This window comes from Perissodus microlepis, chromosome 1, assembly GCF_051167445.1.
Source record: "Perissodus microlepis isolate ML-2025 ecotype Zambia chromosome 1, ASM5116744v1, whole genome shotgun sequence".
Taxonomy (NCBI): Eukaryota; Metazoa; Chordata; class Actinopteri; order Cichliformes; family Cichlidae; genus Perissodus; species Perissodus microlepis.
Window position 1 is genome coordinate 30,278,151 of NC_140461.1, and position 27,366 is coordinate 30,305,516.

The window sequence follows — 27,366 nt, forward strand, 5'->3', positions numbered from 1 at the left end:
TCTGCTTCAAAACAGTCTGACTCACAAATTGTCAACAGTCATTTTGCAGTTAAAAAAAGAGAAGCCTTTAAACCTCAGCAGCCCAGCACTTCACCAAGTAAACAAGAGGCCTGGGAGAGTTTTGTAGTCATTATAGTGGTTATTGAATTAATCACCTCTCTCCAGAAGGACTTGACTGCTGGTGCTACTAATGTTTTTCTAATGTATTATTAGTGTCATATTTTTAATTCTTAGCAGCTGGACCGTACAGAGAGTTTTTGTTTTCCTTGTGGATTTCAGCACATTAGAAGAAAAGAAGCATGAAACAGAATAACTGCATTTCAGATGCATTTCTTTTATCGGGATCTTACATTCTGGCCAGGTTAAAGCCAGCAGTGCAATTTAGCTTAAAAATCAAAGCACCTCAAAGTACTCTCATCTTTAAATAACATTCAAAGTACTTTTACTCTCACGGCTTGGCCATGTTTAATTCAGATTGAAAAAGCTCCTCTCCATTTCAGCATACAGGCATTCATTAGGGAACAGATTTCATGGAAACAGTTCCTTTTTTGGGGGGATTTCACCAATGACAAACTTAAAAACCTAAGCCAGGTGTTGAAGCTCAGAAGAATACGAATGCAAATGACTAGTATAATTGTATTATACTGCTATAATACCATGAGTGTAACTTGAATCTTAGTCAGTCTAATTATTTAAAATTGAATAAGATTCAAATAAGATTGAATAAAACAGTAAAATCTAAGTCGTCATTTAACCCAGGCCTGTAATTTATAAAATCAGAAAGCTTCCTTTTGGTTAAGTCTCCTTTATGTGTCACATCTTTGTATGGAAAGAATGATGTAATCACTTCCAAAGGCCTACAGTATAGATGGGTTACTAATATGGAGGTCCAGGTAGTGTCTAGCCATGGGCTAATTAATATTGCCCGTGCATGTGGAGTGTTTGTGCTCTGCTCTCCTGTAAATGTCTCATTTTTTTCCCGTGTAAACAACTTTGCAGCTGGGACATTCTAGCCTACAGATGATCGATGAGGTTTTGCAGTAACTGAAATGATTAATAGTAAACTCCTTTTGAGAAAACAACAGATCTCCATCTGTGCCAGATGGAGATCTGTCTGTGCAACGACTTCATTGATTGCACTTGTAGGACCCCTCCCCTAGGTGTTAGACCCAATCATGATAGCTGTGTAGCTGTTCATCTTGTAGAGTCAAAGACCTGCTAAAACTGGTGGGTCAGGTAAGATCCGGATCAATACATCATCTCTCGCAATCATACTTCCACTTTGTGCCAATTTCTAACATTCTTTCTGTTGGTTCGGGAACATTTCTTTGTAGGTTAGTTTCTGTTATTTCTGTACCCACGTTGCAAATTTTCCATGGAACTGACCGTAAGAGGCATTTTCCTCCAGCCACTTTGGATGAAAACTCTAAATACAGATGTGTACAAAGATGGTAAGATGTAAGTGCTGTATTCTCTCCTTGCTGTTATCTAAAGATAGCATAAGATTAGGTCTATTGTTGCTTTGAAAAATAATGTGCTTACCTCAGATGAACATCCATCACTCCTAATTGTCATGGGATTATGGCGACCACCAAAAAAGTAGCCAAGTGCTGCTGGGCCCTGCACATGATCTATAATTGTGTACAATTACTTAATGTGCATGGTTTTGAAATTGTCTGTATGTGTGTGAGTGTTTTCCAGTTGTTTGAGCTTGTTAAGCACGCCGGTAGCGTCCTGAACAAAAGCAGGTAATAAAGATAAGAAAGGTTTAATGAAAAAGTCAATGTATTTTACTGCTGGCTTCATAAGGCTGTCTTTGCCTGATATCAAAGGGGAATTTTCAGTAGGTTCATGTATCTCTGGAAGCATTCAAAAAGCAGGGTTTTCTTTCATCTTCAGAGATCCAGCTTTTTTTTGCTTGCGACTGTGAGGATTTCTCCTAATTCTGTTTTCAGAGACGCAGCTGCATTGTGTGGCAAAAGTTGGTATAAGTCAGTGTTATTTTGCACTTCGGTTGCTGCAAAATTGCACACAAAAAGGATTTTAAAAAGCCAAAAGGTTCAAAAGGCCAGAACTGTGATAAACAGATGCTTGTCCGTGCACCGGTGAGAAAGGTGAGGAAACTGTGGGATTGCAGTGGTAAATAGTAGTAGTAGTAGTATATATAGTATACATCATTTTTGCAGGTTTGTCTGAATAAAAATGGAACACGTGTTATTGTCTGGACAGTTTGCAAAGCTTCACATGATTTAGCAAGACTGGATGTTGTTTCTGGAGAGGTAATTGAGTATGCTGTGATAATATGGAGGGACAGCCGGTATTAATAGCACATTCATTCAAACCCACCTACTTGTGGCCTGTTCATCACCCTGTAAAACTGTGCTCCACTGAATGTTTTACTACAGTATCATTACATTACTGCAGTGTCATTGCAACATAATTATTCTGAACTGAAGCAGCTACCTCTTCTCTTGATATTCTTCCGTTAGATTTGCCATGAACACAGTTCTTGAACGCAGTTAGTCTCAGCACTTCAATCGTTAAATCGATCTGGAGGTTTAATGAATTGGCGAGAGCAGCTGGCCTCTTTTCTTTTACATACATACATATATAACAGTCATGCACCTATATTAAAGAAATTTCATCCCTGAACAACCGCGCACTCATTTTCAGAATTGTCTCTCATTCCAAACTGTTTTTTATTGAATTACTGCCGTTACTCATTCAGGACCCCATTTTCAAAATTGTAGTCTTTCAGCGGGCTACGTCTTGATGACTAATGAGTTCCTATTGGCGGATGATGCATCAAATTGTCCCCTACAGCTAGCCTTTATTATTAGCCTCTCACACATGCTCTAATGTTTTAGTAACCTTTGGCAACCCAAATTGATCTTTGGATTGCACAGTTATGGCTAGACTTTAGTAAACAGCATGAATTTCTATATATGTACGCCCATCGACCTCAGTGTTAAAACCATCTGCCCAGTAATATGTAGCTCATTAGCAGCAGATCTCCTGGATCCTGCAGTTTTCAGCATATACTTCTGTGGATCAGACGTGTTCCAGAGGATCTTGTTCGACTGGAAGGATCAGTGCACCGGCTTCTCAATTGCAATCTTCGAGATGTTTTTGTGGTGTGCCGGGGTGCACTGGCCTGCTGAATGGTGGGGTCTGCAATATTTATGAAGTGGTGTACGTCAAAGTAAAATCCACATTCATGCCACCACCCAAGCAGAACATTACATTGTTGATCAGCCTGTCAGCGGTTTAAATTGGTTTGAATGTTTGATCACTGTATAGCACCCCACACTTGAAACACACTGGTTTATATGATTGCATAATTTTTCTAAACTGTGCATTTAATTATTGATGGTGAGTGATAAATAGACCAGCCTTAACACATGCCCAAAGCTAGTTACTTAACGTCACCTGCCTACCGCTGTGCCTGTTCTGTAGAACATCTCTGATCTCTGCCCCTCTCCTGCAGCCTGGCTGCCTTGAATCTCCCTGCTGTTAGTACAGCAGGTGCTGCCACTGAATCTTTCTGCATTAACAGGCATCGCTTTCTAGTGCTTTCAAGTTTTTCCTACCCACCATTTTCTTTGCGTTTCATCTCCATGTTTAGAAAATCCTAACTTTGGTCTGACCGTTCCTCGGTGGACACGATGTTCTCTGGAATATCCATCAAATGTGATTGTTGCACCCGCTCTTTGCAAAAGAAAGGGTTCAGTAGCTTTTAATGGGAATAAAATGTCAAATAATATAAATGGAATAATTGGCACTGGCAAAGTGTCTCGGTGGCTGTATAAGATGTGAGCCTTTAAGCGTAATGAAGCTATTATGTTTTATGAAAAAGAAGAAAAGAGAGACGCAGCTCCCAGCAGACAACAGGTGCCAACTGCAGCATCTGATTATTATCATCCTATATGGAGGAGATAAAAATAAGATATGAAGTTGATCGTCATCATTAAGGACAGAGAGCGTTACGGTCACCTCACACACCGAGACTCCTGCAGTCCAGCAGCACTAAGCCAGTCATTCAACATCATTAGGAGTGAAGGCGATGAACAGTAATGGCAACGATTTCTGTTCCGTTCGGCGTCTGATGTTATTAAGTTATTGCAACAAAATAGCAAATGGGCCGTTTCAGAAATCATATCATGGGTGCCAGATGCTGCCTGCAGAAACAGCCACAGATTGCATGGTTCGAGATCAGAGGTGGGCAATTAATTTTCCCAAGGGGCCACACGAGAAACTGGGACTATTGTGGAGGGCTGAGCTCAGTTCTGCTCAGTATTAATTTTGTCTCCTTTAAGCTTCTTTGTGTGACCCTCCGCAACAGTCCCAGTTTCTCATGTGGCCCCTTGAGGAAATGAATTACCCACTCTTGCTGTAGAACAAGTGCTGTGAATCTATGGGCTCAAAATGTGGTCATAAATATTTTGTACTTGTAAAAAAGATTTGTGTGTGCGTAAAAAAGATTTGTGTGTGCGTAAAAAAGATTTGTATGTGTAAAAAAGATTTGTGTGTGCGTAAAAAAGATTTGTGTGTGCGTAAAAAAGATTTGTGTGTGCGTAAAAAAGATGCGTAAAAAAGTTCAAAAAAGCGCCCCTCCGACAGCCAAACCCATCTGTTCTCTGATTGGATTGTTACATTTGTGATTGACATGACATTGACCAATCAGATGAAAGGAAGAAAAATAGGGTCAAAATTCGTACTTGTAACTTGCAGGGGTTTTTTTGGGCTAAGTCCGCACACAAATCTTTTTTACGCACACACAAATCTTTTTTACACATACAAATCTTTTTTACGCACACACAAATCTTTTTTACGCACGCACAAATCTTTTTTACGCACACACAAATCTTTTTTACACATACAAATCTTTTTTACGCACACACAAATCTTTTTTACGCACCCACAAATCTTTTTTACGCACACACAAATCTTTTTTACACATACAAATCTTTTTTACAAGTACAAAATATTTATGACCACATTTTGAGCCCATATGAATCTCTTGAACATTTCAAAGCTCGTGAGGTGACTTTATTTTGTATCTAAAGCTAGTGTTGCAAGTTCAGGAGTATAATTTTGATATTCTGATCTGAACCTTTTATTCCTTGAAAGTACTTATAAGAGCTCCTCAAAATGATTGCTTTTCAAACCAGCATTTTCTGAACTTTTTCATTTTTAGATGAATGTGCTGATGGATATTAGCCAGCCAGAATGCACAGAATGCTCCTGATTTCCCACTAAATGGTCAGATAAATGTTTTGTTATCATTCTACAGAATATAGTCATTATATTAAGAAAGATTACATTTATATTTATTGGTTTATGATTTATCAAATGTTGGAGGTTAGCACTGTTGTCTTACAGTAAGAAGGTTCTGGGATCGACTCCACCACCTGCTGCTGGGACCTTTCTCTGTGGAGTTTGTGTGTTCTCGCTGTGTCTGCGTGGGTTCTCTCTGGCTTCCTCCTACAGTCCAAAGACATGCAGATTGCAAATTGCCCATAGGTGTGAACATGAGTGTGAACGGTTGTCTGTCTCTCTGCCAGGCCTCTGACACACTGGCAGCCTGTCTAGGGTGTAACCTATGGCAGCTGGGTTGGGCTCCAGCCTCCCTTGCAACCCTGAATTGGATAAGTGGAAGAGGATTTACAGATGGAGTTGTCAAATGTGAACTATGAAACAAAGACTCTTACAGAAGACGACAGGTACTGAACTGAAGACATGAGCTTCAGCAGTCACCAATAAATCTTGGTTTCCTCTCGTAAACTGCAGAATTTGAATTCGGTGCCATTATGCACAAAGGGCCAAGCTGACAAACGACAATGGTTTTCGCGTTTCAAAATGAAAACGTGTAACCTTTGAAAGCTTTTCCTATTTCTCTTTGTGAGATCAGCTTCTGCATAAACCACTGAAAGCTTTTTTAAAATAAGGCATATTTACGCCCTTCAGGTGACAGCTTGTTGGCCTTCTGAATTTCACTAGCACCTGCGGCTTGAAAGGCATTTTGACAATAAATTAATGTGGCTTGTTTTATATTTTGATTCATGTTTGTCTGCAGATCAAGGATTCTGTCCCTGCAGTTCTCAGTGAAGCACAGCAGCTCTCTCTTCCAATAATACCTGCATTCACTTCTGCACTGAATGTGGATATCTGTTGCATACCTCGCTTCAATTGAACGCGTACTCAGATGTTGCCCTCAGTGTGTTAGTATTGTCCAACTGAATTCAGTTTCAACAGCTTCCCAGTATGAAGTCACACATTTTATACTCGAGTGATTTTTCTGTCAGGTTCTAAGCGACAAGTAGAAATCAGATGCTGTTCAAGGCCACCGGCAGGTTTGCGTTGCTCAAGTGTCTCGGAGCAGATGGGAGTGTTTCTTTTCCCACATTCAAGTTTTATAAATGCCTCATAGTACCGTTCAGTAAATATTTCAATAATGCATGTAATACTGGAGGAAGGTCTGCTGCTTTGTCTTGGTTTGTATTTTTGTGGCTCTTGTCATTGGCGGTTAAGTGTTCACGGTGTCAAACAATGTCAAAAAAATCCCGTTAAGCATTCACTGACAGGCGAACAGAAACGAGGCTGGAATGACAGGTTCAAACAAAGGCTCGACAGCATTCACACACAAAGATGCAGTCACCATTTTAAAAGCCCTGAAAATTTTTAAGAGCTATGAAAACCTTTGTAGACAACTACATCACAGCTGCAACTGTTTATGCGAGAGGGCGAAGAGTTGAATAAACTCTGCTTTTGTTAGAATTACAAAGGCACAGGGTCATCTTTTAGATATCTCAGCCACATAGGCAGAAGCTTGATCCGAAGCCAGTGGATGAATGGGTTCAGAGATTCTTTAATATCACTGTTAGACTCAAACCTACGTGACAAAAAAAGGAGACTGCACAGTGTTTTAATGATGCAGAGTAAATAATGCGTACAGTAGTGTGTGAATGTCAGCAAATCGGTGTGTGCGCAGTGTCTGAGTGAGTGAGTAGCTCTGCCAGCCAGTCTTTTGAGCCCAACTTGCTTAGGTGTGCTGTATCTCTAACCAGGTCAGCTCCACCCACCAATTTCCTGTAAGAAATTGAAAGACACAGCAAATAAGGACAGGACAACAAGAGGCCAGCCCAGAGGCCGTCGCCAGTAAATGAATCGCTGGCATAGACAGGTTCTGTTTGCACCACCACCAGGTTATTAGACATGGCAATGGAAACAGGGTGCCCCAGGGTGACTGTGGCTACAATGTAGCTTGCCGTCACCAGTGTGTGAATGTGTGTGTGAATGGGTGGATGACAGGTTGTGTAAAGCGCTTTGGGGTCCTTAGGGACTAGAAAAGCGCTACACAAATACAGGCCATTTACCATTTACCATTGTAGAAACCCAGAAAAGGAATTACGTTTTATGTGATGATCTGAGGTCTAAAATCACAAACGGAATAAAAATACTGAATGGAAACAAGTAGCAGAGGCTTTAACTAAGTTCAAAGCCAACGGAACCAAATGAAGGTAGAAGCCATATTTGAGTAAACGCTAACACCTGTTATTGGCACATCTATGATTCTACACTAGCAATGGATTTATATATATATATATGCATATGTATATTCTTTTGCTAGTACAAAGGGAAGGAAAAATTACAGCAAGCAAACTTTTTCACCACTTGTTTGTGCAACTGCCAAACTTTCTCTGTTTGGCTGTAAAGAGTATTTCTAAAAATTACGGTGAGAATTCAATGGGAACGGTGTTAGACCATAAAATGCAAAATGGTATATCTCCATTGCAGAAACATTTAATAGCCATAAATCAATCAAAAATACATAAATTCAACTTTTTTTACTGTGAAAATCACTTTTTTTTAATCACTTTTATGCTGAAAATACAAAAATATCATATATATCAACAGAAGACTAAATAGTGGCAGAGGAAGTGTCTGGATATACTCCCAATCCAAAAAGGCCTGTGCTACCGTGACATCGCTGTGCAGCCATAAGAGTGGCACAAGGTCAGGTTGAAGCACCTCGTCTCGGTTCTTAAGTCCAGTAAGAGTTCCACCAAGAACAATCAGATCAAAGATGCTGCTCTCATCGACATGCAAGGCTGCAGCTACAGCTCAGATACGCATGCAAGCATCCAGCATGCCGATAGCCCGGCCTCGATTAACTTCAGCCAGGCGTAGCATGCTGGCACATGATAATGTGTATATACTGGTTTTTGTATTCTTAGATCGACTTGAGAATGTGGTAAATTGAACCATTTCTGAGGTGTACAAGTGAGTTCATTTGTGTTTGGTAAGCAAAGGAATAATCCTGCCACTGACTAAAAATCAACTGAAATTGAAAACTACTCATAGAGTATGTTTGGGTTCCTGTTACGCCCCAGTCTAGGGGTACAGGAACGCAACACAAGTTTGGAAAGATTGCCCCGCCCTGGTCCCCAAAACCATACACAGAGGGAAACCAATTTCTTAGTGAATCGTGATTTATTTTTCTACACTGCAAAAATGAAGCTCCGGGGTGAACAAAGGCCAAAATAACAAACAAAACAAGCTAAGTCAGGACGAGGTGCTATCTAAAACCCTATGTGAAATCAAACATCAAACAAAAGACAAGCGCTACACCTAACTCCCTAACTGAAATAAACAGGAGAAAACAGTGCAAGGAAAAACAATAAGGCAGCTCACCCCTTCTGTTGCAGTGCTATTTACAATGAAAACTAATGTACACACTATATACAAAACTCAGAAAAGTCGCACAAAGTCACAGGCACAAATGTCTCAGGTTTCGGAGGCCAGGGTCAGGTCTGCTGCTGCTGTCAGTGGCTGCCTCAGGACAACTGCTGGTGAGGGATTTGAAGAAGATCACATGGCCAGGGGACCAATCAGCAGCCATCAGCTCATCCACTCCTCGACCTGCAAAGACTTAAAGGCACAGACAACAACAGCCACCAAAACAGATTATGGACAGGGCCATAACACCCCCCTTGAGCGTGGTCTAGCTCAAAACTAATGTTGTCCATCCCACGGACTAACCTCAAATCCCGTGGTGATAGATCCTTCTCTGTGGCAGGTCCCAGACTTTGGAATAGTCTCCCCTTAAATATTAGATCTGCACAAACACTTGAGCAATTTAAATCTTTACTAAAGACACATTTCTATGCCCTGGCTTTTAACACACTATGACCCAAGCATTTTGGTCTTATTTGAATTAGTTTAGTTATTGTTTTAATTCTTTTACTGTCCTTTTATTGTTTTTTATTGTTATTATTGTATTACATTGTTGCTTTTTAATACCATTTTTATATTGTTAAGCACTTTGTGCAGCATCGGCTGTTTGAAATGTGCTATATAAATAAATTTGACCTTGACCTTGACCTTGACCTTCCCAAGACCAAACATCTCCCCTAAAGATGTTTGGCGCTTAGGGGTTCCGAAAACCACGTGACAGCGCATCTGCCAGTACATTCTCTGTCCCTTTTTTGTGACGGATCTCCAGATTGAAATCCTGTACTAAGAGGGACCATCTCATGAGCCTTTGGTTAGAATTTTGCATTCGGGTCAAAAACACGAGGGGGTTGTGATCTGTGTAAACAATGACAGGTGCTGAACTAGAACTGACATAGACCTCGAAATGCTGTAGAGCCAGCAACAGAGAGAGAGCTTCCTTTTCAATGGTGCTGTATTTCTGTTGGTGGGAGTTGAACTTTTTTGAAAAGTAACCAATTGGGTGATCAACACCCTGCCTATCCTCCTGCAACAGCACCGCACCTGCACCGTTGGCGCTGGCATCCACCTCAAGTTTAAACGGATGTGTGAAAACAGGAGCGGCAAGTACTGGTGTGCTGCAGAGGAGAGCTTTGGCAGACTCAAAAGCATTCTGGCATGTGGGGGACCATACGAATGGTTTTGACACACTTGTGAGACTGGTGAGAGGTGCAACTACATCTGCAAAATTCTTACAGAAACCACGATAATAGCCGGCCATTCCAAGGAACCGGCGAAGTTCACGTCTAGTGCGAGGCACCGGGAAATCTAGGATAGCCTGGACTTTAGCCAGCAGGGGGCGCACCTGTCCCTGACCCACCTGCTTCCCTAGATAGGTCACAGTGGCCTTACCAAAGTCACATTTGGCAAGATTTAGGGTAAGGGATATGGTGTATTGGAGGAAGTGATCAGGAGTGACAAAAGCAGAAATTTCAGATGCACGCGGAGTGAGGGGAACTTGCCAATAACCCTTAAAAAGTCCAGTTTGGTGACAAACTTTGCGGAGCCAACCCTATCAAGACAATCTTCCATGCGGGGAAGAGGGTAGGAGTCGGGTTTGGTCACACTGTTCACTTTTCGAAAATCACTACAAAAACGTGGAGTTTTGTTTTCCTTCGGCACAAGAAGGCAGGGGGAACTCCAGGCACTCGAACTAGGGACAGCAAGACCATTTTCCAGCAAGTAGGAAACTTCTTGCTGAAAAAGTGCACGTTTGGTAGGGTTCACACGATAAGCGTGTTGTTTGATCGGAGGGTGGTCACCTACATCTATGTCATGTTCGAGGACAGTAGTGCGAGACGGAGTGTCAGCAAACAGAGATGGGTAAGTATTGATCAGAGAACACACATCGGTCTGGGCAGCCTCATCTAAATGTTTTAGGTGGGATTTCAAATTATCCAATATTTCAGAGTTTCTGAGTCGGGAGCAACCCTCAGCACAAACAAAAGCTAAGCCATCACTTTCTGGGCTATACTGAGACGGAGATGCTGGCACAACTACCGGCACGGCAGACAGCGCAGCGGGGGATGAGGAGTTTACACCTGCATCACGAACAAAATAAGGCTTCATCAGATTAACATGTGCGCATGCGCCAACCAGCGTGCAGCCTGTTACAGTCGCTCCTGCTTTTTCTCTTAGTTTAGCTCTTTTTTCTTACGTATTCTTTTTTTTTTTCTGACTTGTATTTTCATCCGTTTATTATCTTTTACTCAATCATGTGGATTGAGAGAGTTTTTGTTCTTCTGGTGGCCGTGGAACTGTTACTTTTATCAAGGAACGGGACCGCGGCACATCTCCTACACTCACGGACTGTTTACTCCAGAGATCAGCTGATCGCCCTGATGCCGGCTGGCTCGCTGGCCAGGCCCGCAGAAGTACCGGCTGAAATTTGGAGGAAAACACATCGGGGATGCAGAGGTCAAGGACAGAAGAGAAGAAAGAAGGAGACGGTGAGACAGCGGAGGCTCGAAGCGAGGAGGAGGTATAAACCGTGTCTGCCGTCTATCGTAATGGGAAATGTGCGATCGTTGGCAAATAAAATCGACGAGCTCTCAGCACTGGTACGGAGTCACAGGGAATACCGAGAGTGTAGCCTGATGTGTTTCACCGAATCATGGATGCACCAGGACATTCCCGATGAGAATGCTTCCGTGGAAGGCTTCCACACTGTTCGGGCAGACAGGGACAGCATCGCTAGCGGTAAGCGGAAAGGAGGTGGGCTTGCTGTTTTAGTTAACAACCGGTGGTGTAACCCTGCCAACATAACAATCAAAGAAAAGATTTGTTGCCCGGACATTGAACTGTGTGCTGTTGGACTCAGACCGTATTATTTACCCAGGGAAATCTCTCACGTCATCTTGGTGGCTGTTTATGTTCCTCCCTCTGCTAACCACACAGCTGCATGTGACACTATCCACTCTGCCATAGCCCGGTTACAGACTCAGCACCCGAGTGCCTTTATTGTGATCTCGGGTGACTTCAACCATGTATCACTGGACAATACACTAACAACATTCAGACAATATGTGGACTGTCCCACCAGGGGAGAGAAAATTTTAGACTTACTGTATGCTAACGTCAAGGATGCATACAGCTCCTCCTCCCTCCCCCCACTTGGTAGGTCAGATCATAACCTGATTCACCTCACCCCCCGCTATGTGCCAATTGTGAGGAGGGAACCTGTGACCACGAGGACGGTTAGGTGGTCAGAGGAGGCCTTAGCGGAACTGCAGGGCTGTTTCGAGGTGACCAACTGGGAAACACTCTGTGAGCCTCACGCCGAGGACATCAATGGGCTTACTGAGTGTAACAAGCTGTGGGTGACTAAGGACATCAAAGCCCTCCTCAACAACAAGAAGAGGGCTTTCAGAGGGGGCAATAAAGAGGAGGTGAGGAAGGTCCAGGTGTTACTAAAGGACAAGATCAGAGAGGCTAAGGACAATTACAGGAGGAAGCTGGAGTGGAAACTCCAGCAGAACAGCATGAGAGAGGTGTGGAGGGGCATGAAGACCATCACTGGATTCAGGCCAACCAACAGCAGGGGAGCTGAGGGAGGTGAGAATAGAGCTAACGAGTTGAATCTGTTTTTCAATAGATTCGACACCACAGTGTCTGCTCCCACCCCCACAACCTCACCTGTAGTCAGCCTGGAATCCAGAGCCACACCACTGTGCCAGCCTCTCTCTTCACATGGCGCTGTTGCCTCCTGTGAGAGTCCTGTCACCCCTCCCCCACCCATCACCTTCACTCAATACCAGGTTGAGATGCAAATGAGGAGACTTCACTCAGGCAAGTCTGCTGGACCAGACGGAGTGAGTCCCCTCGTCCTCAAGACCTGTGCCCCCCAGCTGTGTGGAGTCTTTCATAAACTGTTTATGCTGAGTCTGAGTCTGCAGAGGGTCCCAGTGATGTGGAAGACATCATGCCTCGTCCCTGTACCAAAGACGCCACGTCCCAGTGGCCCCCAGGATTACAGGCCCGTGGCACTGACCTCCCACATCATGAAGACCCTGGAAAGGCTCATCCTGGACCAGCTGCGACCCATAGTAAGACCACACCTGGATCCCCTTCAGTTCGCTTATCAGCCTCGTCTTGGAACTGAGGACGCCATCATCTACCTGCTCAATCGTGTCTACACCCATCTGGACCAGCCGGCGAGCACTGTGAGGGTCATGTTTTTTGACTTTTCTAGTGCTTTCAATACCATCAGGCCGACCCTCCTGGGTGATAAGTTAGCAGCGATGCAGGTGGATGCTTCTCTGGTGTCCTGGATTGTTGATTACCTGACAGGAAGACCACAATATGTACGTCTTCCACAGTGTGTGTCTGACAAGGTAATCAGCACCACAGGGGACTGTCCTCTCCCCCTTCCTCTTCAGCCACTGCACAGAGACCTGCCATCTTCAGAAGTTTTCTGATGACTCTGCGGTGGTTGGATGCATCAGCAGGGATGATGAGACAGAGTACCGGGCTGTGGTCGACTCCTTTGTCACGTGGTGTGAGCAGAATCATCTGTAGCTCAACGTGGCAAAGACCAAGGAACTGATCGTGGACTTCAGGAAGACCAGGAAACACTTGACCCCTGTTTCAATCCAGGGGGTCAGTGTTGACATTGTGGAGGACTATAAATACCTTGGAGTACACATTGACAATAAACTGGACTGGGCTAAAAACACCACTGCACTTTACAGGAAGGGCCAGAGTCGTCTCTATTTTTTGAGGCGACTGAGGTCCTTCAACATCTGCCAGAAAATGCTCAGGATTTTCTATGAGTCTGTTGTGGCCAGTGCGATCCTCTATGCTGTTGCATGCTGGGGGAGCAGGCTGAGGGTCGCAGATGCCAACAGACTTAATAAACTAATCAGTAAGGCCAGTAATGTTGTGGGGATGGAGCTGGACTCCCTCAAGGTGGTGTCGGAGAGGCGGATGCTGTCCAAGATAAAGACAATGTTGGATAACACCTCCCACCCACTCCATGACATGCTGGTCAGTCACAGGAGCACGTTCAGTGAGAGACTGAGATTACCGAAAAGCACCACTGAACGACACAGGAAATCTTTCCTGCCTGTGGCCATCTCCCTGTACAACGCATCCACTTAACACACTGGTTACTGCTACAAATACACGTTTCTTTTCCAGCTATTTATTTATTTATGAGTGACTTATGTATGTATATATATGTATATATTGTACTATTCTTAGTTAGCGTATTGTCTGTCTTGTCTTAATGTTGGTTTATAATGGAGCACTGTAACAAAAAATAATTTCCCCCAGGGATTAATAAAGTATTCTGATTCTGATCACACACACACGACGCTTTCTCCTACGATCTGGGGTACCTATAACATAATCTGTGTCACTCAGTTTCTCTTGGACAGTATAGGGCCCACAGAACTTTGCCTGGAGAGAGGATCCAGGAACGGGTAGGAGAGTCAACACTTTGTCACCCACTTCAAATTTTCTCTGCACAGACTTTTTATCAAATTTACTTTTCATTTTTTCCTGAGACACGGAAAGAGCCTCGCGTGCAATTTCGCATGCTTTATGCAGACGCTCCCTAAAACAACTTACGTAGTCTAATACGTTCTGCTCGGGGGTAGCTGTGTCGGACAGATATCTCTCTTTAAGCAGCTGCAGGGGACCACGCACTGTGTGTCCAAACACCAGCTCTGCGGGACTGAAACCTGTGGACTCCCGCACACTCTCCCTCACCGCTAGAAGGAGAAGTGGCAGACCTTCGTCCCACTCTCTTCCTGACTCGAGGCAGAACTTCCTCATCATGGCTTTTAAAGTCTGGTGGAAATGCTCAAGCGCACCCTGTGATTAGGGGTGATACGCACTGGATTTTTGATGCTTGATGGATAGCGATTTTAAGACCTGAGCGAATATCTTGGACATGAAGTTAGACCCTTGGTCCGTTTGAACTGATTTAGGCAAACTGAAAGTGGAGAAAAAGTTTACTAATGCTCTGACAATAGCTTTGACTTTGATAGTGCGTAATGGAATAGCCTCGGGGAAGCGTGTGGCGGCGCACATCAACGTCAAGAGGTACTGATGTCCTGACTTTGTTTTTGGAAGCGGACCTACACAATCGATGATTATGTGCTCAAATGGTTCGCCTAAAGCTGGGATTGGATGCAATGGAGCAGGAGGAATAACCTGGTTGGGTTTTCCGCTGACCTGGCAAACGTGGCAAGAGCGGCAATATTTGGTCACATCAGTCTTCAAACCTGGCCAGAAAAAGTGACGCAGAATACGATGGTAAGTTTTCCTAATTCCTAAATGTCCAGAGAAACTGTCATGTACTAGGCTGAGTACTTGGGGTCGGAATTTTTGCGGTACAACCACTTGTTGAAATACATTCCAGCCAAGATCACTAGATGAGGGAGGATGCCATTTGCGCATTAACACATCATTTTCAATGCTGTAGACACGGGGATTCTGATCGCTTGAATTTGCGGCAAGTAAACATTTGGCCAAAGTCGGGTCATTCTGTTGCGCATGAATAAAATCTGTTTTGTTTACCTCAAAAGACAGGTCAGGTGTAGCGGGTAGCATTTTATCAGACACACATTTTTCAGCTTCTTCCACAGGCAGTTCAGCTTTCTCAGGAACAGCTTCAGAACATAGAAGAGAGTCAGACAAGTCAACATCACCGTATTTGCGCTTGTGGGCGCGTGTGACAACACAGGCAGGAAAAACAGAGGGCAGACTGTCAGCAGCAGGCTCAGAAACAAAAACAAAATCATCGACGGGGTTTTCAATTACTTCAGGGATTGGGAAAACTTTTCCGTTGGCTAGATCATTCCCCAGAATCATAGTAACCCCCTGCACGGGCAAGCGAGCGCGCACCCCAACTGTTACCGGGCCCGAAACGAGAGGTGACTGTAGGAAGACTCTGTGCAGCGGAGCTCGTAACACACTCATTTTCACTCCCCACACGAGAGCATCAGCACCACAAAACGAGTTACTTGAAAAAGGCAACGCGCTTTCCAAAATGAGAGACTGGGTAGCCCCAGTGTCGCGCAAAATTGCAATCGGCACGCGATCCTCCTCTATTCCAGTCAGTGAGGCGAACCCTTGTGAAATGAAAGGTCGGTAACTGCTGTCAAGACTGTCATTTCCTGGTTCATCACTGATGGGATTAGGAGTAGAAACCGACTGAACAAAACCAACACTTTTTGGCTTTTTCAATGTGTGAGTTTGCTCTTTGCGACGGAGCGATGGACAATTGGCAATGATGGCCAGTATCATGGCAATAAAAGCATTCTCGGACAGTCATGGGAACCTGATCAGGGCGCATTTGACGCTTAGGAGAAACCCTCAAACTCCTCGCAGGTTTAGACAACGGGGCACATTCACGGCGCACAGCTGAAAACGTAACGCGATGGGTCAACACAAACTCATCTGCGAGAACAGCAGCTTTAGACAACGAATCCACCTTTTGCTCATTGATATATACAACAACATTCTCTGGAAGACACGTTTTGAATTCTTCCAGCAGGACCAATTCTCTTAGCTGAGCAAAGTCCTTCACTTTACTTGCAGCTAACCACTTATCAAACAAGACAGTCTTCTCCCTGGCAAACTCTACATGTGTTTGGTTGGCAGATTTTTCACATGACCGAAACTTCTGGCGATATGCCTCCGGAACTAGCTCATAAGCCCTTAAAATAGTGGATTTCACAATTTCATAATCCAGGCTGTCATCAATAGATAAGCTCGCACACACTTCCTGTGCTTTCCCCACCAATTTACACTGCAGCAACAAACTCCACACATCCTTGGGCCATTTCAAAGTGGTTGTGATGCGTTCAAAGGCATTAAAGTAAGAGTCAACCTCACTTTCTCTGAAAGGTGGCACTAAAGCAATTTGCTTGCTTGCATCAAATTGGTCAGAGGAGAACGAATCAGAAGATTTACTCACAATTTTACTCACTGGGGTAGAGGTAACATTGCGTTGTTGGGAAGGATCCAGCTCCATAGCCCTTATGCGGAGATGCATAAGCTCAACTTCTTTGGCTTTAGCTGCAAGCTCCACCTCTTTCAGGCGAAGGGCGAGCCTAAGATCCTCCGTAACCAACCCTGTTGATTGTCCGGCTGGGCTAACGTTTGGGATCTGAATGGCAGCAGGAGCCTCCGCCCCTGGCGTCACCCGTCCACTGGCAGCTTGTGGGATGGTTGCAGCAGCTTCTGCTCCCGCATCCACCACCAAACCTCCAGTCGCCTCAACCGGCCGAGGTTTCGACTTTGCAAAAACCCCCTTATCCACCAGCTGTGCCGTCAGGCACTGCTTAATTTCAGCCTTTTTAGCATGTAAAGGCACACTAACATTAAACAAATCTGCCACCAACAACAAATCTGCCTTTGTGCATCGATCCAACTTATCCACGGTGGGTTGCAGTGCAAAATCATCCACGTCAAAAGTCATTGTGACTAGACCACCCCCAACACTACAAGAAAACTGCCAACCAAAAACTGCAGACAACCCACAAAATACAAAGAGCAAAAAGAACGGCAAAAGAAAAAAAGAGGACGAGTCCCCACTTTATGTTACGCCCCAGTCTAGGGGTACAGGAACGCAACACAAGTTTGGAAAGATTGCCCCGCCCTGGTCCCCAAAACCATACACAGAGGGAAACCAATTTCTTAGTGAATCGTGATTTATTTTTCTACACTGCAAAAATGAAGCTCCGGGGTGAACAAAGGCCAAAATAACAAACAAAACAAGCTAAGTCAGGACGAGGTGCTATCTAAAACCCTATGTGAAATCAAACATCAAACAAAAGACAAGCGCTACACCTAACTCCCTAACTGAAATAAACAGGAGAAAACAGTGCAAGGAAAAACAATAAGGCAGCTCACCCCTTCTGTTGCAGTGCTATTTACAATGTGCTATTTACAATGAAAACTAATGTACACACTATATACAAAACTCAGAAAAGTCGCACAAAGTCACAGGCACAAATGTCTCAGGTTTCGGAGGCCAGGGTCAGGTCTGCTGCTGCTGTCAGTGGCTGCCTCAGGACAACTGCTGGTGAGGGATTTGAAGAAGATCACATGGCCAGGGGACCAATCAGCAGCCATCAGCTCATCCACTCCTCGACCTGCAAAGACTTAAAGGCACAGACAACAACAGCCACCAAAACAGATTATGGACAGGGCCATAACAGTTCCTGAGAGATGTACTGAAAAATCAATCAAAAGATAGATGTGCATTTCTTCTTTTTTTTTTTTTTTACCCTGTTAAAGAATTTTTGAAAGGCAGTTAGAGTCTGTCGATTTTATTTTAAGGACAGAAGTTGAAGTCTGAACCCAGCTGTACATCATCTAGTTCTTATTTGAGCTGAGCCCTTTTTTAACTGACACGTTAGAGCATCTTTTCACAGTGAGGAAAATGATGCAGAGATGAAGGTGGAGGCGGTCCAGGGGAAAGTACAGTCCAAAACAAGATTCATGAGAATCCATTGAGACCAGGACGGAAAGTGCAAATTCGGCACACGCTGCACTTTTAGACAGAGTTCAGAGTTAACACCTACCACTTGAACACCACAGAATTCTTGAAAAGGCCAGAGCTTTGAAAGAGAGACTGTCTGTCAACATCAATGTAAACCTGCTGCAGCGCTCGCTGGAAATGGATGATATTCATGAACCAGGATGAGTGGAAAATACAGGTGACGTGGACCTTGGCAGGACTTGCATGCAATGACTTGTGATCACGCACGCATCACTTTTCCAGTCCAGCTCTTTTTACTCACAATGCTCTCGGTATCACGACTGCCCACACACACACTAGCCATAGACTCTTCATTAGAGCCTCTCACAGGCACACTCATCCATCCCCACAGGCAATATCACAGGCCTGCCTCTACAGCATGGGTAGTAATGACTGTACAGGTCACAGCCTTACAGTTCAGTGCCACTGTAAGGATTTTTCTAAACTAAACTGTTGCCGTTACTTAAGACAGTGTGGTGCTTATGCTTGTTATGCACAGTGTTTTACTTAAGCACGTAGTTGAAAGCTTCTTAAATGTGTTGAATGGGGCTTTAAATTTGCAATAAAGGATTTTTGGACATAAACGTGTTTTTTAAGCTGAGCAGTCATAGTTTTCTGTTCTAATAACTTTACCTGCTAAATCCTCCTCTGTGTTGGCCAACTAAGCAGCCACAAAGCTGCCAAATCCCACATTAAGAGCAAGGAAAGTGAAATTCGTGGTGTAGTCCACTAAGTAGTGGCTACAACAGCCAAAGAATTGTTGCAAAGACATTGATTGCGGTTTCTTTTACATTTTTTTTTAGCTTGCCCTGGAACGTTGTTGATGGGTTTAGTGTCTGGCATGGCAGGTTCAGGTTTACTAACGTGGGGTTCCCCACCCCTAGGTTTTATGAGAGTCTGCAGTGGATGTCAGACAATAAAAATATGAATTTATATATTTTCAGATGCAGCTTTCTGGTCCAAGGGGTTTACACTCGGGCAGCATTTTGATGAATAACTTCGAAGATGTCTGAAATTTTTGGCTTACTGCATAACTTTCCATATTGATCCAGCCGAGAACTATTTTGCCGCGCACCAAGGAAAAAAAAATATATATATATATATTTTTTTTTCGGTACCAGTGAAATGCAGAGTTGATTGTGTTATTTCTCTGGCTCTGACTCAGCTCCTTGATGTAAGGACATTTATAAAATAGCACAATCAGGAAGGTAAGTCTGCAGAAATGAATAATTAAATTAGAACAGCACTGTAGCCTGTTATGATAGCACTTACCCTTTTACTACAGTGTGTCAGGCAGGCTTTTCTCCTGTGTATCTATCATATTGACACACACAGAGCTCGCCACCCGGCTTTAAAATGTCTGTGGTGCCCGTGTGTCACATAGCTTTCATTGCAAATGCCACTGCCATTACTTCTGATGTCCGCTTTCATCTGCACAGAGACAGCCACTTCCTTTGCTTTTGATAATCCATCTCCTTTTCTTTACTTGCTTAAACTTCTGAGCATCAGAATAACTAAGACTAATAATTAACTTTCTTTTCTTCCTGCCTCTCAGGTACACAAAGATTGTACATTCAAAAGTGATTTTTAAATCTAGTCTGGATGTTGAAACTGTCTTGGAGACAAAACCAAAAAACGGCTAAGCAGTGAGAGGGTAGAGAGAGGGTTCTTCTTTTTTTTCTGTCAACTTGCCTTCAGAATAAATGCAAGCAACGTCAGACATGAAAAATTCAGGCCCTTCTCATGTTGAAGTGATACAGCTGGCATATGTGCTGCTCCTGTACTCACATTACTGCTGTTTGTACTGCTGAAGGGAGACAGAGACAGCAGGGCTTCAAATTTGAAAAGTTTTCCCAAAGAATATTAGGTCAGAGAGAAAGGATTAGTAGATAAGGATGTTGCCACATGGGATCCTTTAGCTTAGGAGTATTTTCTATCATGGTTTCTTTATACAGGAGGAAAAGAGTCGTTGTAAGGGTTCCTTCGCCTATGTATTTATTACAAGACATCTTAATAGTAAGTTTACTTTTGGGGGCTAATGTTTGCTCATCATGTGCATATTTTTCTTCTGTGTGTGTCTCCGCAGCCATGCTACGAGCGGGTAAAGGACTGGCTTAATGAGAACCTGGTGGCACTTTGGATCTTTGCACTATGCACAGCACTTACTCAGGTAATTACAGCTGGAAAGCTGTGTGATTTTTTTTTTTTTTCCCCAAAACCCTTTAGCTCCATCCTCGCTATCTATGGCACTGCTTCAGAAAAAGGCTCCTACTTTGAGATAAATAAATCTAATACTGCCCGTTTCCTTTGCATTAAGCGTAGGAACGCAGGATTTTTGTGGACAGCTTGAGCCCATATAAGCCTCTTGTGTTACTGCTGAAGACCACATAGGGAGGTTTGACTTTCCATAAAATTCTTTTATCTCCTTTCCAGCCAAGTGATACGTGATGTGGTTTCACAATCTGGGTGGAGAAATATGCTCTGCCTGAGAACATCGATCACATGAGGCTCCTGTGTGGCTGTAGGCTGATTTTTAGTCACCCATTAGAGTCTCAGTGCCCTTGAAAACCCTGCATGCAGCATCCTACCTGATAAACCTAACCGGAGCAAAATGAAAACTAGATCGAAGAAGGAAGAGCTTCCGGTCTTGTCGTAAATAATCTGTGGTACAGTACAACACAAGGAATTATTTATGGTTTAAATAAGTGCAAGTAAGAATTTTACAAGTGAAAAACCGAGTGAATATCTAACAGAACGTGCAGAGACTTGTGGTGTAATCATAGACTCCACGCTCGCCTGTTCAACTGCTCGTTAACACAGATATGTAATCAACCAATCACATCGCCGCAACTCAGCAAACTCTATTCTGAGGTTCAAATCGAGCGTCTGAATCGGGAAGAAAGGTGATTTCAGTGATTCCTGTGGGATTTTCACACACAGCCTTATTGTCGTCCGAGGTCAGAGGAGGATGGGCAGACTGCTTCAAGCTGAAAGGCAAGCAACAGTAGCTCAGAAAACCACTTATTACATCCAAGACATGCAGAAGGGCACCGCTGAATGCACAACACATCAAACCTTGAAGCAGATGAGCTTCAGCAGCAGAAGACCACAGGCTGCAGTTTACAAACAAACTCACCAAAACTGGTCAATCCGGTCGTTAAGTGATGACGTGACGAATCCTACTTCCGGGCCTAAAGTAGTCTGCGTTTAATATGGCTTTTGTGTTGTTAACATGTTTAATGTTTTGTATTTTCTTCTATTTAATCTCAAAAAGCTCCTAAAACAGTCAGTGATCACTGTTAACCTCCCTCGGCTTTTATTACCGCTAATCATTTATTTAAGTTCAGTTTTTAAAACCTTAGGATGTAACTACAGCCCAGCCCATGCAGCAGTATATGAATGACTAACCTCGTATTGTGGATGGATTATCTCAGTTGTTCTCCTGGCTGAAGTTTGGTCCTTTTACAGCATCCTGCCATGTGATTACATTTGTTCCTGACCACCGAGAACACTCACGTTAACTTTTATCGAGTGGAAAAAAAGTTAGCTTGTTTATATTATGCTCATATAGCTGTGTCGCTAGCGGTCACGTAGCAAATCATTATATACCAGCTAGCCAAACTTCAGTAACCCTACAAACGTCACTGCTGTTTAGTTTTCTGTCTTCATTTATGTTGGAGGTGATAACAGAGCTGTACGTTTTAATTTGTTTCCAAAACCCCGCAGTCAGGACATGCTATATTGTATTTAGATAGAAGCTAGCGAGCTAACTTCCTGCTAACTTCTAACTCCGTTAAATGTCATAAATTCCGTTTTCATGGATGCCTGGATGTTAAACTCAATTGTTACACCTGGTAGAGCAGAACGCTGATCATTTTATTAAAGATGAAAGACTTTAGACAGTTTTTCAACTCTCAGTAATGCCATAGTGATCGTTTAATATATGGAGTTTAGGCCCAGACACGGCTAGTGACGTCAGACTTAACGACCGGATAGAGGATTGGAACACAGTTCAGTTTGTTAGGGTTAGAATTTGGTGTAAACATCATGAAAGCACATTTTGGGCTCCTTCGAACCAAATGACGATCACTCATTTTCCTTAATGACCACAGCGTACCCATCTTCCGATGGCTCCTCCCAGTAGGATAAAGCTCAGATCATTCCAAACTGGTTTCTCGGCATCCACATTCACCAGATCTCAGTCCAGTATAAACAGTGGACTTTGCTACAGCATTTTGGCTGTTACCATATTGATTTGAGAAACCGAAGGCACTGCATGGTCTTACCAACCACAAAGCCACATAAGGAAGTTCTCCACTGGCTCCATGTTTATAGACCTCCATCTTTTATCTACAGTCTGTGGGTACATATAATTATTTACGATAGCTGATGTTAGTAAACATTAGATGAACTGATGGTATTACTGATATTACTGCTTGATCTAACAAAAGGCTTGCGTGCTTATGTTACACAAGATTTTTCATTAATCATCAGTGGATATTATTCACATCAGTGGCTGCTATTTGGCAAGATTTGCATAGTTTTTTTAAAGGCTCGCAGACATCTCTTTATTTAGCAACACACAGCGTGCACACAGCTCGAGAGAGATGTCTGAAAATCCCTTAAAGTGCAGCGTGTTTTAGGAGGCACTTTAGGAATAAACATTTTAGGAGTGGATGACTTTTAGATAAACCCCAGAAGATGTTTTTTTTACTCATAGCATTAGAGACAGAGAATCGTGACAGTAAAGCAACTTCAAACCTAGAATCTGCTTATACATAAACCCAAATATATCCATAAATTCAACAAACCAGTGACTAGACAGTTAAATGAGGGATTATCATAATTGTAGTTCATATAAACACAGGCAACTGAAATTTTAAAGGTACTTATATATGTTGACTAAAATTGAATCAAGGGAGTGCAAAAAACATATTTTCATCCATCTTGGCTGTGCACAAAAGTTAGCTTTAGGGAAGTTTTTATGGTCAAGGCTCGAGAGAAGTGTTTAATCAGGGTTTCCTACGGTGCGTGCGACACAGCAGGGTCTACAGGAACGGTTTAAAATGGGTTACAGATACTGGTAACAGCAGCCATTAAGCAAGCTCACTGAATTATGACTCTCCCACAAATCAGAAACAATAAGGGCCAGTTCTGTATAATGAAACGATGTTGATTTATTATTCTAAAAAGTTCGAACTATATTAATGGAGCTGCATGATTTAATTCACTCGCAGTCAGGCAAACGCACACTTGGATTGCATCTGCATTGAGCCATTTAAATCTGAAAAGCAGTTTTTTTGTGTGTGTGTGTGCCAAAGTGATTTGCGCGCACATTAGCATTGCGGTGTCATTTCTGTGTCCACAGTGAAATGTCTGAATGCCACCATTTTGCAACATCTCTGTTTGTCCCCCGCGCACAATGAAACAACTATTCTGGCATTTTAAGCTTTAAGCACTCCAGAGGCCAATTTAGTAAAAGGTCTGTTTTCGAGGGAGAAAAAGGCTCTTTTAGTCTGAATGTCTGGGCGGAGAGCTGAAACAGAGAGAAAGAGACACATTTACAATTTACCTGGCTTAATGTGGACGTGCTCCTACATAGAAACACGAGCATTTATTTTAGTCTTTTAACGAGTTAACACTTTAAATTAAGGCACCTTTGTTTACTTTGTTTACTTTTACTTTGTTTACTTACTAGTTTTTTATTGGCATGCAGATGAGTAGCATACTGGCTCTATAACTACCAAGTGAATGATTCAAAAGCTTCCTTATTTTTCTAATAGAAGAAAAGTATGTTGTTGTGCATGAAATATTGCTCTGTATGGACTCCCATGAGGTAACTGTCACTTTAGCAACTGTTGAAAAATTGTGCAAACCTGCACAAGTAACCGAGCGCTAACAGTGCCCGAATATCATCAAGTCTTTCCAACTCAGTCTCATTCAAAAGTGAGGTTTTTTACCCAGTGAATCCAGTGATATTTTACTTTAGATACAAGTTTCCCGCTCTAAAGTGAATTCACACTTAGTGAATTCATTATAGAAGACAACTGCCATTTAATTGACAGACTGCATCCTCAAGTGATGTGTTACACCTTGAAAAAAGTGGAGAACCATTGAGATGCACAAGTTTGATTTTAGTGGTACAAGAACAAAGTCATCAGAAGTAGAACTATGTCCTTTAATAATGAATCACTTCAGAGGTTTTCAAACCTAACTTGAAAGTTTCTTTCAAGGCTGAGAACAAATGCACTGCCTAAATTTGCTGAATAACTTTCCGCTGACTGGCTTTATCGCTGTGTAAAGGACCACACAGGTTCAGCCATATCTATAATGCATCATAATGAGTCTGTGTGGGATAATGTGTGTGATCTCAGGTTGCATAACACTTTATAATACCAGTGTCAGTGAATTGTAAATTGATCATTACTTTTTACTGGTATCAAACGCATCATAATTATTGTGATGTTTCATTGTTATTAGTATCATTTGTGTTACTATAATTGTAGATTGTATTGTATAAAATAACGACTCTATGAATATATATTGTATGATGTATTGCATCATAGATATCATGTACAAACGTGTTGAGCCACCTCTTATTTCTTTATGTTTTGCCCACAAGGAGCCAAACTTTCGAGTCATTGTTCTATTATAGTTATTCTTTGTACTCATTTTGAGTCCAGTCCTTATACCTGACCATTTTCAGGGCAATGTTTTTTGTTAGACAAACATTTAAGAATAAATAAGTCATCTAACTCAGGGGATGGTGCTGTGCCTACAAATAACAGACAACTCATTTTAAATTGTATCTTTGGGCACTTTGTTACTAGCAGCTGGTCACAAAAAATTATAATCTGTTCTCATTTCTTTAGCTGAATCTATGAAAAATACCAAAGATAGCATAGTTTTACAGACTTGAAATAGTATTTTCAACTCCAACAATGAGATTCCCAAATAGCTAATAGCTGGAAACTAGCTAGAATGGCATGCAGTGTGTCCTTCATAATTAATCCTAAACGAATAGGAAAAAATCCAGCAAAAACCTGACACATACATCTGGACCTTCAACTAAGCTGTTCTCTGAAGCATTTCAGCCAGTAGTGTTGATGATCCCTTCAAAACTGAAATCTGATTGCAGATAAGTACTGTTAGATTTTCATTCACTGTGCAATACCATCTGGCAGCAGCTTCATTTTTCAGTATGACAATGATCCCAAACACACTGCCATTACAGTAAAAGCATAGCTGGATAGAAAAACACAGTGGAACACTATCAGTCATGGATTGGCCTCCCAGAGCTCGACACTCGAGATTATTGAAGGAGTGTGGGATTGTGTTGAAAAAGAACTGAACAAAAAGTCAACCAACATCCTGAAGACTACTTTAAGAAATGACAAAACTTGACTAAGAGAGCTCAGACTGTGTTGAAGAATAAAAGTGATCATTTTTAATTTAATTTAATTCAATTGTATTTATACAGCACCAAATCATAACAACAGTCACCTCAAGGCACTTTATACAATAATATAACAGAGAAAACCCCAACAATCATGTGACCCCCTATGAGCAAGCACTTTGGCGACAGCGGGAAGGAAAAACTCGCCTTTAACAGGAAGAAACCTCCAGCAGAACCAGGCTCAGGGAGGGGCGGCCACTGGACGCGACCGGTTGGGGTGAGGGGAGGAAGACAGCACAAAAGACATGCTGTGGAAGCGAGCCAGAGATTAATAATAAGTAATGATTAAATGTAGAGAGGTGTAAAAGCACACAGTGAGTGGAAAAGGTACCTGAATAAGCATATTATAACTGATATGTGATATTGACTTTCAACCTCTGTTTTTGTCTTACTTAAAAAAGATAAAGCAGAATATTTAGCCAACATATCTTACACTTATTTGAGTGTTGGGACTGTCTCCTTATCATTATCAGAGATACACTTCCTCTTCTTTCAGCTGCTCGCCACAGCGAATCATCACATCTGTCTCCTCAGTCTATTACTAGCATCCTTCTCTGTCACAGGAACCCTCTAGGTGATCTGTGATCGTTCTCTCTTCCCTAGCAGCTCTGTCTTCACCATCCTTTGTCCAATAAGTTAAGTTAGCTACACTAAGAGTTCGCTGTAACAGTGGGAGAATATCTTTTTGTCATGTATGGTTGAGCAGGTACACAGCGATCCAAATAGTGAAATGAAATGTTCCTTTTGTATTTCACTCCCAGATCTCTGAACCCTTTAATGGCCGGCCTGTTTTTGTTGTGTTTGTGCAGATCCTGGGTCTGGTCTTCTCCATGACAATGTTCTGTCAGGCAGTGAAAGTGGAGACCTTCTACGCCTAGCGATCGACCCTTCCCTTCCACCCTTTGGCGCACTTGGATTGTTATTCATCAGAGAGGAACGGACATAGACCCACCCTGTTCTCCTCGTTCCTCTCTCCCTGCCTCTCCACCTGCTCCCCCTTCCCCCTCTTCTTTCCAGCGGTTGTCCTCTCTGTGACATTCGCTCTCGGATGTCACCGGTCAGTTTTCTTGCTAACTATCAACAAGCACAGTGTCAGTGTAATACCTGAGTTTCTATGGTTTGCTCTGTGTCGAAAGCTAATTTCTGTGATACATTTTATGAAACAGTATTACGAACATGTATAAAAAAGAAAACAAAACAAAATCCAGTGTAACCCCTTTTTTAAATCTGTGTTTCGGTTTTAAATTATTTTATGGTTTGTATGTGTTTTCAAAACGAGAGCTACAGTTGAGCAGTGTGCACTGTGTAAAGTGCTTTAAGTGCATGTCTCCTGCAATGATGTGTATTAAATGTTTTGGCTCAACCTTATCTTGTCGTTCCTTAACAGAAAACACCATTCTGCTTTAATGTGTAGTCATGCTTTTTTTCTGCCTGGTATCCTGGATACTAAACAGGAGCAATAATGGAAAAAAGGGAAAAAATGCCACGTAAATTGTTAATTTGGCCTCTCTGCCACGGCACACTGCAGTCATTAAAACATTTTGTAGCGCCTAACTAATCAGACATTAATTAGATACTTTAATGAAACCTGTGACCAAGTCTGAAGCATGTGACTTTTTTATTTTTTATTGGCTGGATTTTT

The 27,366-nt window shown here is 42.6% G+C and overlaps 1 protein-coding gene across 4 annotated transcripts in view; it reads left to right on the forward strand.

The window, feature by feature from the left end:
• Positions 1–27,087, forward strand: part of tspan4a (tetraspanin 4a) — a 180,528-nt gene extending 153,441 nt beyond the window's left edge. For all 4 annotated transcript variants that reach the window (XM_084945561.1, XM_084945641.1, XM_084945394.1 and 1 more), the window contains 2 exons: positions 20,355–20,438; positions 26,534–27,087. In XM_084945561.1, coding sequence (XP_084801687.1) covers positions 20,355–20,438; positions 26,534–26,602 — 153 coding nt within the window. In that variant the 3' untranslated portion in view covers positions 26,603–27,087. The remainder of the gene's footprint in view (positions 1–20,354; positions 20,439–26,533) is intronic.
• Positions 27,088–27,366: the final 279 nt, after the last annotated feature.